Below are 15,111 nucleotides of genomic sequence, written 5' to 3'. Positions count from 1 at the left end.
CCAGCCCTGCACTGCCATAAACAAGACATTTGAAAACTACCATTGGGGTTGTGGCTGCGCGCTGTCAAGGGGGAAATCAATCATTGTGTCCCCGGAGGAAGACAGCTGGCATTTGAACTGACTGTGCCATTCGGCCTTGTGCAGAGATTGACTGCACCATTCCTTACTCCCCCACCCGTCCCTCAATTTTCAAATGAATTCCCAGTTTTTTTTCTGGGAGGTTCTCTGTCCAACACGAAACAAATGATGGCTGGGCCAACACCTCCCCGTCCCGCGTGTCTCTCCATTCAGAGCTGCGTGTTTTACATTGACGGGGACGGGATTTGGCCGTCTGTCTGGCTCGCATAAAGGAGAGGCCAGACAAAAGCCCATCATATGGTGTTAAACTGAGATAATAGGGATTTAAATGGCCCGGGGTTGTTTTGTGCCAGTATCGAACTAAGATAACTGTCACAGCGTTCCCAGAAACTTTTGGCAAAAAAAAAAGGATGAAGCAATATGACTTACCTCATCGTGGGTGGGTGTGTGTATGTGTCCTTAAGTGCTGCCAGATGAGTACTTTGCTGTCTGCAATGGGTATCTGGGTAACTTCTGCAGACTTATGACACCATAAAAGGGAAACGTTCTTTTGTTTCCCCGTCAATTTCAAGTCCAACGGCCACTTCAGAGATGCAGCAATGACTCAAATTAAACATTTGTTGTCTGAAGACAGTGTTTGACGAAGATTGTGATTGCCTTTAGCCTCCTACAAAGCCTCTCTGCAGGATTTCTTATAAGCTCAGTGCTGAGGACGACTTTATTGTATAGTACAGAGATTTTCCCAGGGCTCCGAGTTCAATCTTCTATTCTGGACTGTTCCATAACACAAAGGCCTTGTCCACACATCTACAGAAGTACTTTTTTTAAAACATTTTTTTCAGGCTCTAAAAAAAAATCAGTCCACACTTGAGGTATAAAGGATGTCAGGGACCGTCAGCACTCACCATTGCAAGAGGTGGCACAATGACCTCTAAGTGTGAGGATGTGGTTTCCAGTCAACAGCCTGAAGAAAAGCATGACAGCGTTCGTCTGGAAAAGAAAGAGAAGGGAAGGTGTGTTGACTAACAATGAAGGGGAGCTACTTCTAAAGATCACACTGGACCATAAAATGTATTTATTTTTTAAAAATGTCAAGGAAGAAGTGCTGAAATAAATGAAAATGCAGTTGAAGGGTGAAACTAGCACTGTTTTGAGACAAAGGTGCGCATACAAAAGTTGCAGACAAATGATGTCAGCTACAAAGGAAAAGACAAAAAAAAGCAGAATTTTCTGGACATGCATGAACGCCAAAGTCAAATTTTCTGGAAAATCCTCTTGGGAATAGTTTCCAAAAACCTGTGAGTAGACTGAGGGCCAAACCAGAAGAGGAAAACATGTTTAGAAGTGTTCTTTTACAACAGGGCCTGGTCCTGGATCTGGGCGTGCTTAACATTAGTTTAATGATTGTGAACACAACATGTGTCATTCTTAAGCACAACTCACCATCCAAGCCCTAGTCTGACACAGATTTAGAGGCAACCATACCACCATGAAGATCACCATGGCTAGACAGGGAGAATGTGGCTGTAGTATTTGACTGGCCATGAATGTGGCTGCACATATTAGATGTTGGCAGTTGGGATTGAATAGCAGGTTGTAAAGCAGCCTGGATGGTTGTTTCTGCCATCTTTAAAGTCTTTCATTTCTGTCCAAAAAATGTTTTTGGTATACTGCCAGTTTCAGGGTCACTTAATTCTGATTCTGCAAAACCAACCTGGCGCATATCACCTCTCACTGTACTGGACTGTGCACTTTACATGCAAGATTAAGGCACAGAACAATGACCAGCAGTTGTGTGTGTGTCCCACTGCGGACTCGACCTCATCAACCCTCCGTTTAGGATCAAAATCCCTCAGTTAAAGGATACAGCTTGCCTTTTGGCCAATAAACATCATGAATGCCAAAACTCTGGAGCACAGTCATGGCATCAATTAACAAAGCAGCCCCCTGTTGCTGTGTCAAGGAGCTGTACACCTTTCCCGCTGACTGCGACGCTTCCCTGTTGTTCAAGTCGCTGCGAAATGGCTCTACGAGTCCCTCGCGCTGGGAGAAGCCAAGTCACAGCTTGCGGGTTTTTAGCAGCGCCGCACGGGGGGCCCTTTGCTCAGCGAAAAGCACAAAGAGAATCACGGACTGGGCGCGCTCTCATCGATCGCTGATAATGTGCAACGCTGCGTAAGATGCGAACATCTTACTCCCACCTCGAACAGCTGCGTTGGTCCTGCAACAGCTGATGCAGGAAGTCTGTTGCTAGGACACGGCCAGGAGTCCAAGTGAATGAGTCTTGCAATGTGAATTCCCTCTGACAGGCTACTACTACTTCCTGGATTTGTTTCATTGGCGTGTCAGCGGCGCCCGCAAAGACTTTGCCTGGTGTTGAAAAAAACATGAAACAGTTGTATGACAAGAGTTCGGGGCGAAGCTCATTTGTGCGTCTGTGCACAGCGGATCCAGATGCTAGGATCTTATCGCATGGTTTCCACCACACTGCTGCCACAGTCTTACACACATTCTCCATTTGATGCTTCTAGAAGGTTCCCTTAAATTCTTATCAAATAGTTTTAGTCACATACTTTGGTCCAATGGGTATTATTTCTCTTTTTTGTCTTTTCCTTTTGAATTATATAGAATTCGAGGTTCTGGATTCAGATTCTATCCATTGATTCTATCCACCAAAAACAAAAAATAAAAAATCACTATTCTATTACAAAACATATTTTATGCGTGCGTTTACATACAACACAGAATGTGTTAACAGTGACTTTGAATTTGCAATTTGTTGACAAAATTAAACCTTAGATTCTTAGGCAAGAAAATGTGAATAGTGAAAATAAGACTCTAAATGTAACACAATCGTCGTCGGCTCTGCAAACGTGTTTTATAAATGCAAGAGTCTGACAATGACCACGTCCCAAACCTTAAAAGCATTCAACTTTTTTGACTAGAAGTCTTCAGGCGATGATGAAACAATCCCATTGAAGCTTCTGAATCATTCATCACTCCATCATTTCCTTCTCTACTCTCAAGCCATAAGTGACTATGTGTTTGCACAAGTTCTGTCCCACCAACCGACCTCAGTCACCCTGTCCTCTATAGGAGTACACCATCGACGTCTTCTTCCGCCAGAGCTGGAGGGACGAGCGGCTGAAGTTCGACGGACCCATGCAGGTTCTACCCCTGAACAACTTGCTCGCCAGTAAGATCTGGACTCCCGACACCTTCTTCCACAACGGGAAGAAGTCCGTAGCCCACAACATGACGACGCCTAACAAGCTGCTGCGCCTCGTTGACAACGGCACGCTCCTCTACACCATGAGGTGAGACGCTCGGGGCTGATGGGTTCAGCTGTTCCTGAGTGGTTTTATCCATGCTTTCATGTTCCGGGTGCAGTCGGAACACAGGCGGAGCTGAAACTGGCAGGAGTTGGTGAATCTTTGAACTCAGGAACTTAGCGGCGACAGAAGAGACGGCGTTGAATCACCTCTGTGTGACTCGGTCAATCAGTGTCTTTGAGCTGCTCACTGGTGACTGAGAGGGCTGCTGTCAGATCAGCTGTAATTCACTGTCGTGCCTCGACATACATTACCTGCGGAAATTAAAAAAAAAACTCCCCTAGCTATCATGGTGCATGAAATGAAATGTGTTGTGGGAAAAAAAACTGAGCTAGTGTGACACCCTATTAAAAGCGGCTCGGTTTTATGCTCCCGTCGATGATCAGCACTCCAAAAGAAAAAAAAATGATAATTTGAAATTTTACTGCCTGTATTTTATCTTCAAATAGATGTTTCTATAGTTGGAAAATGTAATTTCCTCCTGGAAGGTCATAAATTATCATACACTATTACTATTGTTGAATCAATAGAGAATAGTGTCAATAGATGTGAAACATTAACTGTATATAGCTAAACATTAATGAATTATTTAATTCTGCTAAATGTTAAAAAGGCTCCTTAAGATCAAACTGCTGTGATATATTTTCTGTACTATTATAAATATTTCTTACGCTGAACGTCGGCATCACTACTGTCTCCTTTATTATTTATGACACTTTTTTTTACACTACTCATTAAAAAGGAGGGATACTCAGCTTCAGAAAGCAGATAAAATTTACTATAATCCTTACAGCTGAACTTCATTTGACCTTCTCTGAACATGACACGCTGTTCCTGTCAAGCTCTTCAAATGAGCATCGCAGCGCCAAGATGCGTCTCATCAAATCTCTGCAGTGGCTTTGAGCTCATGGGATAACGTCCAAATAAACATGATGTCCAAGCAGAGCAGGACGTCGATCCAACCAGCGTACTACCATCCCAGCTTCACAATGACTCACCGCTGCATCGTGGTCGTACCGAGGAGCCATCCTGAACCTGGGGGGACACGAAATGTACGCAGGAGAAATCTATAGAAGCAGCATAAGAGGATAATATTTTTACTTCAAACACGGCCAAAAAGCCCGTCGTAAATAGTGCTTGTGTGACCACTATTATCTTCAGAACAAAAATAATTTATTAGTTTCCAGCGCATCTAATCATCGCATCTGTCAGTCAGCCGTCGCTGTGCTGCAGCATCAGAGGCTGGAATCGCATGAAAAGAAATGTTTTCCACAGGGCAGCTATTGATTTTCAAAGGAGAAAATGAAATAGTGAAAGATTTCATTTGATAGGGCCTGATGAGTTTATTTGATGCGGCTGCACTTCTGCCAAGGCCAAGAAAATTGGCTGGGCTCTAATGGGGTATAACCAACACTGCTTGAATAATCAAGTGAACGTGTGGCAAGATGATAGAGAATAAAGTCGTTGTGGGAGAAGTCTGTTTGTCATGATTTGATGAATCCAAACTTGATTTCTGCTCTGGCCATCTTTAGCGTTGCACTCAAAATGCGTTTGCATGTAGTATTTAGACCAGTCACAGCACAAAGGGTTGGACGGTCAAGAAGACGCCAAGTAGAATATGTTGCAAATTTGGGGGATTTATTTCAAGTAGTCCATGCAGAATACATGCAGAAATTACCTATGGAAAATATTTTGAAAGCAGACACTCATTCAAATAAAAAATTGCAAATGTTTTTGAAGGAGAAAAGTGCCATTCTTTATTCTTTCTCTGCATTTAATAAAACACTGCAGCATCTTGGCAGCTTTTTTTTTTTTTTTTTTTTTTTTTTGCTAATTAACATCATTAGCAGCTCGCAGTCAATTATTTTTTTTCTCTTCGCTTCTTTTGCGGCATATAAGAGATGCGTGCAGCAGTCACTCCCTGCTTTAATCACGATGTAAAGGTCAGGGAATGGTTCCTCATTAAGACAAACAGACACTTCAGATTTGGCTCTTTTCATAACAGATGAACCAGCTGCAAGATTACCGAAGGCTTCAATCCTGGCTGCTTGTCCCAGCTGCAGTAACTTTTTCATGACTTTTCAGGCAGTAGCACCTTGCTGGGTTCCATTACAGGGGGTCTAAATAAAAGGACGTTTTTTTGTTTTGTTTTGTTTTTGGTCTGTAGTGCATTTTTTGCACAGCATCCCAGGGAGAGAGACTGATGCCACCTTTGCCGCCTTTGACAGCCATGCAGCTTCAGAACAAATCCATCTGTTTTTGTGGGAAAAGTTTAGTCGACAACATATCACCGCAGTTCTTTTAGTTGATTTATACTTCTGGCCCAAACAACAGCAGAAATCCCTTTAATCAGCAAATCTACAGTATCTGAGGAGAAAAATGCTGCAAAGTCCACCACACTGCAGGACTGTGTCATTACTTTTTGAATTGAGGGGGCCGGAATTGTCTGTCAGGGTTGCTGCAGTTGCGTATTTTGTGCGCGCGCCTCTGTGTATGTGCGCGTGCAAGTGTGAGAGCACATTCATCACTCACTCTCGCCTCACCTCAAAGTGAATGCGGTTTGGCCGGAGAGACTCTTTTGATCCAAAAAGGATTATTAAATTGCGAGAGAACTCATCAAAGAAAAGTGGGGTAAAAGTTTTTGGGTTTTTTATCCCCCCAAATTATGTGTTTATTTCCTAAACCCCCCTCAAATTGGCCACTCACAGCCCATGAACCACTGCTAAGGAATACAATAGTAAAACCATGATTGGGGATGTCCAGTCAGGGAGTGATGAAAGCATTTTCAACAGGATCAGAAACGTGGCGAAGCATGACTGAACACTCGCTGCTGCACAAACGCAGCTGATGTAATGCTGTGGCAAAACAGGCTGATTAAGGGCCCACTGTTTATAATTGGCATGAAATGGAATTCAAAAAAAAATACGCTTGTACACTATGTTTATGGTCAGAAACCATCACTCAGAATAACTGCTATTTTTTGTTTGTTTGTTTGTTTTTTTGTAATACAAATTTTGAATGTGCCACCATCCATCTTCAGTCATCCAGAAGGTGGAGCTGCTCTGGATTTTAGGATTTTTACCGTGATTTTACAGCTGGATCAAGTGGGAAAACAAAATAACAACATGCTTCCCTACCACTAGATGTCACTACATCTTACACAGTGGACCTTTAAATGTTTATTTGATATTGATAGACTGGTGCATTGTGCCTGTGCAGCTCAAAGTGCTCTGTAACTTTGTTGCAGCTGAAAGAGTCACCACAAAAAAAAGATTTATTAACAGTCGTGGCCGCCCAGGGATACTGGGTAATTTTGTGGAGCCCTCAATTTTTTATATGGCTGCACCACAATACTGAACCAAATAGTGCTCAGTAAATTGTTTCAGTGGTAGTTTCAATGTTTGCAAGGGTATCAGATACAGGTGTGAGTCCTGCACAAGGAATTTGAAAAATGCACTGACTTTCACACTCAGAATGCCTTTTTTTTTTTTTTTTTTTTTTACGTTTTCCTTAAATACCTCGCTGTTAATGACCACATCCAGGTTAAAAAGTAATTTCCTCACAACTTTGCTGTGTTTTGCTGGCTAATTAGTATATTCTATCACTCCCCCCTGCAAATGTAAGATAATAAACACGGAAGCAACGAGACTTCTGCTTTGAACATTTATCTTCAAGCGCTAATGTCCCAAAAGGGCAGCCTTGACAAGCTGCTGTCTTTGCCATGGAGCCTCTCGTTTCGTTTCCTTTAGACTTGATACCAAGTTCTGTCATTACCCAAAAAACTTCCTGTGTTCTTTTTAATCAAAGAGAGTCAAACAAAGTTATCTATACTTTTTTTTAAATTTCATTATTTATATTTTGTCTCTGTTTGTAACTAAATGCAAATCGAGCTGAGGAGTGAGATGAATCTTGACAAGAAGTCGGAGGTTTAAGTGCTGTATGGTATGCAGCAGTGCATCGCCTGCATTTGATTTATGTTGCGTTGCGCTCGTTTGCGTCGTTACGGAGCCACTTATCAGTAATGAGTCAGCACCAGAGAGTAGCCGAGAGGGTGTAATAAGAGGGTGACAGGGGTTTTGCAAGTGCAAAACAAGGAGCTAATTACAATAGAGGCAAAGAGATTGTGTGAGGAAGGACAAGTTTTGTTGTGCTGTGACAACAGCAAATTTCAAATTTGGAATAATTTGCAACATTATACATCCAATTGTATGCGCCGTCAAATATTTGCTTTGTTTTTTTCATTGGGAGCGCCAGTAGAGCAGCTTAGCGTAGCTAAAAGTCCCAAAAAAAACAAAAAAAAAAACTGTACAACGTAATTAAACTGTGATGACCTGGTTCAGACATCAGTGAAGTGTCAGTGCCCCTTGTGACATCACAAAAGACTGGTTTCCAGACTTCCTGAAAAATGGATCAAGCGGAAGTAAGGAAAGAAGTAAAGCACGGAGCTTATTGGCCAGCTTGAGACACACAATTTCATCAGACATCACGATATGGGAGCAACCTCCTGCATTCTGAATGAGTCAAATCTAAATTTACTCATGACATTCACTAAGTAATCCTGCCCGTCATGAGATTTACAGGTTTAGCCATTTTATAAGCACTACTGCGGTGTTCAGTATGTTCAATAGCTGATACAAGCATGTCCCACTGGCTGTGCTCCGTGCAGCTGCATTCACAAAGAGGAATTAAAAATGCTAAATACCTTACATTCATTTGCATACCTTTCCCCATGCCGCGCCCTCAAGGAAGCCAGCTATAGATTGACACCTGGACCCTGAATGTTCCACTGTAGCACCTCCGAGCCAGTTTGTGATCCATTTTATTTGAGGTCCAGTGCGGTGCGGAGCCGATCTTAAAGGTTGCTACTCTGTTTGAACTCATCGAATGCAGTTCTCATGTTGATTAAACATGTATGAGAGCGATAAACATGCGCAACGTTTGCACCCGGAGGAGCTCACTTAATGGCTCGACTGCATGGTCAAATTTCCAGATACTTATTTACGTAGTTTGTTTTTGGTGTCTTTAGTGTCATGTGGTCATCCAACTGATTGGATTGAAATATGTGTGTGTGTGTGTGTGTATGTATACATATTTATATATATATATATATATGCATTCACATACACATAACCAAGACGTAAAAAATGTGCATCGTGTAGTGTTGATGTTTGTCACGATGTGATTACCAACAACCCCCCATCTGTCTGCCTCCCTCAGGTTGACCATTCACGCCGAGTGCCCCATGCACCTGGAAGATTTTCCAATGGATGCACACGCCTGCCCACTGAAATTTGGAAGTTGTAAGTCACATCTCACGACTGCGCGGTAACTGTCAGGAAAAATCGCTCTCAGTCTGTAGAAGCACCCTGAGCGTTAAGGAGCTTTCGGTAAATCTCTGTGATCTGGTTTTCCATTCAGCCAACACGGAGGATATGCGCAACAATGAACTGAGCTGGATGACAAAAGCCCGCATGGAAACATAGTTACATTGACAAGTAGTCACCTTTGTGAAAGAGGACGCCACTGAATAAGACTAACAGTGCAGCAATGGCCAGAGGTGGAGGCCAGCACAACAGTGGTGCAAGATGGTAATTTGCAGTGTGGTTTTGATACAAAAAGTATTATTTTTTTTTTTAACAAAAAAGACAGGAAGACATCCACATAAAAAGTCACTTACCAGATCAGTGATCAGAGCTCTGTGTGTATCCAGGTTCTAAATGAATCAGAATGATCTGACCGATCACAATTTCAAGGAAAATGGATAGATTTCCATTTATTTATCTGTGGCCAGATTAATGTGGCATTTGTGCAAATATCTCTACTGGGATGCACTGTTTTTAAGATGAGAATATCCTGAAAAATACTAAAATCATTTTTGTCCTTCAACAGATTTTTTCAGCAACAGATTCAAAAATTACTGATAGGAAAAAGTAAACCACTTGGACTATGTTGTGTGGAAGTTTCCAATGTCAAAGTCAAGAAAATTTTAACATGCCTGCGAGTTAAACTTTTAATGGGAATTTAATGACTTGTGGAAAGAAGGACATCTTGGAATGTGGAAGGCTATAAAATAATAATAATAACAAAAAATATAGTGATATATTTTCTTCAAAGATGTCATTTTTTTTTCCAATTTCTTCCCACTGGATGCCAGCCGCAGTACATTCACACATTGTTGTCTCCTTGCTCCGGTTATACAGTACATTTTCTCAATTGAAATACTGAATCTCAAATCGATTCAATTGAAATTGCGTGGGCGCCACGTTCCTCTTCATTTTTGAGTTTGAGAATAGCTGAGCGAGTTAATTCTCTGTTCTGAATTGAATAGCTCCCTGTATACGTACGTAAACAAAGGCTCACTAAAGCGTTCAAACAAATGTAATGAAACAGAGGCGTGAGCACCCCATAAAAATGAAATACTCCTGAAATTAAAATTGTTCTTAATGAGATCACTGATGTAGAATGTGGCAGCCAATCTATTTTTTCCCCTTCTCCTCCTCATGATCAGATGCTTACACCAACAACGAGGTGATCTACTTGTGGACGCAGGGAGACGAGAGGTCCGTCGCCGTGGCAGAGGACGGCTCGCGGCTTAACCAGTACGACCTGCTTGGACACGTTATCGGCAAAGAAACCATCAGCTCCAGCACAGGTACAGTGTGGACCAGCACAGCGGACCAATTACCGTCAAATGTCAGATTTGGCAAAAAGTACATGTATGTGTCCAAACTAAAGCTTGGGGACCTCTTAGGGACTAGCTAGGGCACCGGGAATTGGGAGAGAAATAAAGGCCCAGCAGCCTTTTTAACATGTATGCTTAATACGCTATGTAAACCAATTTTTATTCAGTGGGCCCAAAATCACTGGTGGCGCCATCAACATTAAGTATCATAAACACCCCAGACTAGAAGAAAGTCTCATCCTGACAGCACTCTTTAACTTGCAGCCTGCAGGAGTTGGGGGGAGCCTGGCTGTATTCTTTTCCAAAGCTGTTCCGGACTGTTTTGATAAGAGATACTGCAGAATGTAAAGGTCACCTTAAAACAAATGGGCTCAATGTATTTTTCCTGCAAATTTCCTCAATTTGGTGCCGTTGATACGTATATATGTATGTATTTTTTTCTCTTGGCCTTCTTTTTCTCTCTGGTAATTTTTGAGCAAGCTTGCATTATTTAGGTCCATCGAGGAAGATGATGACTTATCAGCTTTAGGGGGGAAATTGTTCAGCGTATTTGCAGAGGTAATGCGTAGCGGAAGCCGTTGGGTGAAAGTCTCATTTGAAATTCTGTTCTGCCACGGCACAGAGTCAACTTTAATAAGCACATCATGTAAAGAGCGGCGTGGAGGGGAGCCGCCAGGCCGTAGTCCTACACTTTCATTTGATCTTATATTCTGATTGTGAACGCCGTCGCACATCTGACTGTCAGAGACAATCAAATCACTTTTTCCCCGCCCACTGGCCGTGAGCGATCCTTAGCATGATGGGATGAAATAACAAGGTGAGGCCTCGCTGCCAACGAGCCTGAATCCCCAGCAATTATCTGGAAGTGAAAAGAAAGGGGGGGGGGGAGGTCTGACCACCTCAGGCTGCGCGCGTCTATAATTTATTAGAATTTATCATTTGCAAGTAACTGTAAGTTTTCATGTAATTTTGATCGTATCTATCAGTCATGGCGGCGCTAATACACCAACACAAATCGGCAGATTTAATAAGCGTCTGCGCGGGCAGGCGGGATAAGGTGCCGATTCGTTTAAAGCCGGAGATAAAGGGTTGCCTCAGTGGGGCAGCGGGTAATTACTGGAGGAGTGCGAAGCTTATAGCAAACGCCGGCCTTCCATTTCGAGGGCTTTAACCTCTGCTTTGAAGCCTCTGCCGCCACCGCCGCGCTCGCACTGTGTGCTGCAGGCGAGCCACCGAGTCGCGCACATCTGTTGGACTTCGGCGCAAGACTTTCTGCACCTCATAGGCCAGAGATTTGTCAAAAGTTGTCGGAAATATAGCGGCCGGATGAGCTTTTATTGTTTTGCTTTCCTCGCGGTCTGACGGTGGAGTCAAGTGAATTGTGGGAGCGTTATGAAAGGCGGGGCAGAGGGGAGGGAAAAGGGAGCAAATAAAATCTGCCTGCAGGTGCCGAAAGCCAAGATGGAGTCATCGTGATTTCCTTTCATATGGCGGTTCAGCTTATGGATGTGATGAAAAATCTCATCGCTGTCCAAAGTTGAAAGCAAATAGGGAGGAGGAGGGGGTGGGGGGAGGAGAGGAGGAGGGGAGGGGTTTGAGCCGGTTCAGCTCCGGTTAGAATGTTTCTAGCAAAGAAGAGAAGCACCTGAGGGAAGGGAAGGCTGCTGCTCTCATATCTTTGCAACACAGATCTCAGCCGTGGCCCAAGCGCCGCTGCACAGGCGCCCGCTGTTTATTGTCCGTTTGCTACCGTCATTGAGGTGAAGGAAGTTTACCAGGGGTCTGCCACCTTAGGAGGGGGGGCTTCAGAAAAAGAGGGGGATTTCTTTATTGCGAAATACTAAAAAGTTGGAATTCTTCCTCGGCTTTTCTGGCCAGCAGAAGCAATAACAGCAATAACAACTTGTGCCCTCGCACTCTGAAGGGCACTCGAGCGAGTTGCATTTGCAAGGACAATTTCTGGGCACACAGTGTTTCCCAGTCCAGTTCCTGATCGCTCGGAAGGGCTTTGAAGAATTCCATCAGCTTGTTTGACGTTTCCCTGCCAACGTTTTGAACTGTAATAAATGTGAAATTCTTCAACTCGCCGTTGCTCCCCTTCCTGTTTCTTCCGTGCTGACGCGACGTGTCTCCCTCTGTGTCTCCCTCAGGGGAATACGTGGTGATGACGACGTACTTCCACCTGAAGAGGAAGATTGGCTACTTTGTGATTCAGACGTACCTGCCATGCATCATGACCGTCATACTGTCTCAAGTCTCCTTCTGGCTGAACAGAGAGTCCGTTCCCGCCCGCACCGTGTTCGGTGAGTGTCGCCTCGCGCCTCTGCCGCAACAACACCCCCCCCCCCAAAAAAAGACGGTTGAATTAAAAATGGATGCATACAGGTCAGGCGGTGCCATGGCGCCTTCCCGAGGTAAGAGCAACGCAAACGAGTTGTGAGGCGGATTCGTGCACATCACAGGATGATTCAGCACAATAAGCCGAGGGTTTATTAAAAAAAAAAGGAAAAAAGTTTCACCTTGAAAGGTTCAGATTAGCATAACGACGTGGAAAACACAGCTTAGTGCATTCAGGTAACGCAAGCGAGTCATTTATTTTTCACCCCTAAAGCTTTTTATTGCAGTATTGACTTCCCCCCTATGCTGGCCATTAATCAAGATACGTTCAAGCAAAGTGTGAAAGTAGGAGATTGGGGAACGGGTGGCGGGTGACGGACGAGCTGCCGCGGCTCCCAAAAGGAAGCGTCCGGCTGCTTTGTCAACCACGCAAACAGCAAGTGTCATTAGTCACTGAGCTGAAGGTAATTTGGGGAGATAATCAGGATAATAAACAATCCGTGCAAATCCAGAGGGGTCCAATCACATGTTTGCAGCCAGCGGAATAGACTAGGAGAAATTCACTTTTATGTGAAGCGATTCCTCTAATTTGCAATAGAACTTGTACGCTTGCCTGACGCTGCCTTAGCCTTTTTCAAATCTGAGTTGAGGTGCAAAATGTTTTCTGGCAACAGGTTTGACAAACAAAGATACAGATTTACTGTTTGTGTCTTCCCTGAATGGCTCCAAAACAAGTAATAAAACATGGCCAAAATGACCAAACTTGCCAGTATTTCCTGAAATCCTCTCAATTCTTCAAGCTGGTTGTGTTTACTACTGCTTCCTCCGGTAACCTTATAACCCTATGGCGTAACTGCTCTCCACACAGCCTCATTAGTTCACATCTATTCACCTGATGGAAATGTGCCATTGGTTGTTGGTTTTTTTCCAACTCTCAGGCAAATTCCCAAAAGATCGCCTGAAATTCAATCGACATTTTATGGGAACGCACAACACAGTAAAAACAATAAACAGAAGACGTCACGGTCAATCAATTGGACATGGAAGCAAACTGGCTTTCACAGAGGCTTGACAAGAAACAATACGTTGCCGGATGATGTTTAAAAGAGCCGCAAGCATCACACACCTTGTTATCCCTCCCTTTGTATCTTGAATTTTAATAGAACCAAATTTCTACCGTTCGAGCTCCATCCACGTCAGAACGCCAAGTCCGTTCAGGCACATCAGCCTGCACTCAAAGACGGGACGTAATTCAGCCCGCTCCTCGCCGTTGTTCCGCTGCATATATGTATGAGAAGGTTTTGTTTGACTAATTAGCATCAGCGGCCGCGAGAGAAGCCCGTGTGAAGCGGCACTCGTCGTTAAGCAGACGTGAAGCAGAGAAAGAGGCGCCTTGTCCTCGCCGCTGAGACAACGTACAACCACCCTGCCCGCTTCATCCACTCCTTCTGAATAGTCACACCTCCTGCAGGTCTCCAGAAAACAAACCCATATTTTTCTTTTATTCCCCCCACCCCCCATCCCCAGTGCAGCCCTCAGGAGACGTCTGGGAATCATTTCGGTCACATCAGAAATTCTATCTTTCAATTCAATTTCCTTTCCTCCGCTTGAAGAGTGGAGCTGTAATCAGCACTGGTTCCCCTCTCATGCAGTAATGATTGAAATATTTGTGGTGAAGGCTCCCCGGCGGTGTTCTCTTCTCCGTGGGTTTTTTGTTTTGTTTTGTTTTGTTTCAGGGGTTTTTTTTTCACCATGGCTGAAGTGATCACCTGAAATCTATTCCCCCCCTCCCTGCCATGTCCTCAGCTGTGATGGTTTTTAACAGACATCACAACTGATTTATCCTCTCTGTCCCCTTCCCAGCAGGTTCTACTTTATAGACATGATTAAAAATGTGTTTTTTTCCAGTGCCTACAAGGTTGATTCCAGGCTGTCATATATCTGAATTTATGGACAGGTATATTAATTAAGAATGTCCTCACTGATGGGCCAATCGCTTCACTGTCCTTCAACTGTCCAGCAGTTATTTTTGAAGCAACTCTGTTTTTAATTACTGCAACCTATTTCCTCAAATTTGCACAAATTGTAAAAACACAGTTTGATACATGAGTAAACTGGGACGCAGACACAAAATTCCACTAAAGTGCCATTCTCTGTCATGTGCACTGCAAAGGAGAGTCGTGCGTGTTTGATTCCTGAGCTAAAACTGGCAGCTCTAGAGACATTAGAAAGAAAGAAAAAAGACAATTCAAGAGATGTTGTTGCTCAGCGTGCCAGATGGTCAGTCCAGTCATGGGAAAAAAAGATAGTCAAGTTACGTAAACTCATATTAAACAGAAATGTGTGTATTCACTCGTCAAACGAGCCAAAATGTTGGAATTGAGACAAGAAACGCAGGACCCAGAAGAATAAGGACGTAATAGCCTGTAATATGCAAACATACAGTGTGTTTACGAGTGTCTTATTGTTATTATGCTAATTTCATTTCACTCAACACTGTTGCCTCGAAAAGAGAAATGTCATCCTTCACTTCCTTAGCTTGCCCCACCTGTCAAAAATATATCCTTGAACGCTTGTGATGTCACAAAGGGCATCAAACAAACGTTTTGCAAGATGCTGCAAACATTGGGCTAAATATAACATTTTCTGGAGATTCATTCTTTTTGGGGGGGATCACCTTTA

At 43.5% G+C, this 15,111-nt stretch overlaps 1 protein-coding gene across 2 annotated transcripts in view; it reads left to right on the top strand.

The window, feature by feature from the left end:
* The window catches only part of gabra3 (gamma-aminobutyric acid type A receptor subunit alpha3), a 95,437-nt gene that overhangs the window by 66,662 nt on the left and 13,664 nt on the right, over window positions 1–15,111 (top strand). For both annotated transcript variants that reach the window (XM_076020270.1, XM_076020269.1), the window contains exons 5-8: window positions 3,175–3,395; window positions 8,628–8,710; window positions 9,919–10,062; window positions 12,243–12,395. In XM_076020270.1, the coding sequence (XP_075876385.1) occupies window positions 3,175–3,395; window positions 8,628–8,710; window positions 9,919–10,062; window positions 12,243–12,395 (601 nt within the window). The remainder of the gene's footprint in view (window positions 1–3,174; window positions 3,396–8,627; window positions 8,711–9,918; window positions 10,063–12,242; window positions 12,396–15,111) is intronic.

Source organism: Nelusetta ayraudi, unplaced genomic scaffold (genome assembly GCF_046127955.1).
Source record: "Nelusetta ayraudi isolate G7.1 ecotype Tasmania unplaced genomic scaffold, CSIRO-AGI_Nayr_v1 ptg000011l, whole genome shotgun sequence".
Taxonomy (NCBI): domain Eukaryota; kingdom Metazoa; phylum Chordata; class Actinopteri; order Tetraodontiformes; family Monacanthidae; genus Nelusetta; species Nelusetta ayraudi.
Note: the sequence above shows the minus strand (reverse complement) of the source record. Positions and strands in the feature narration are given on the sequence as shown.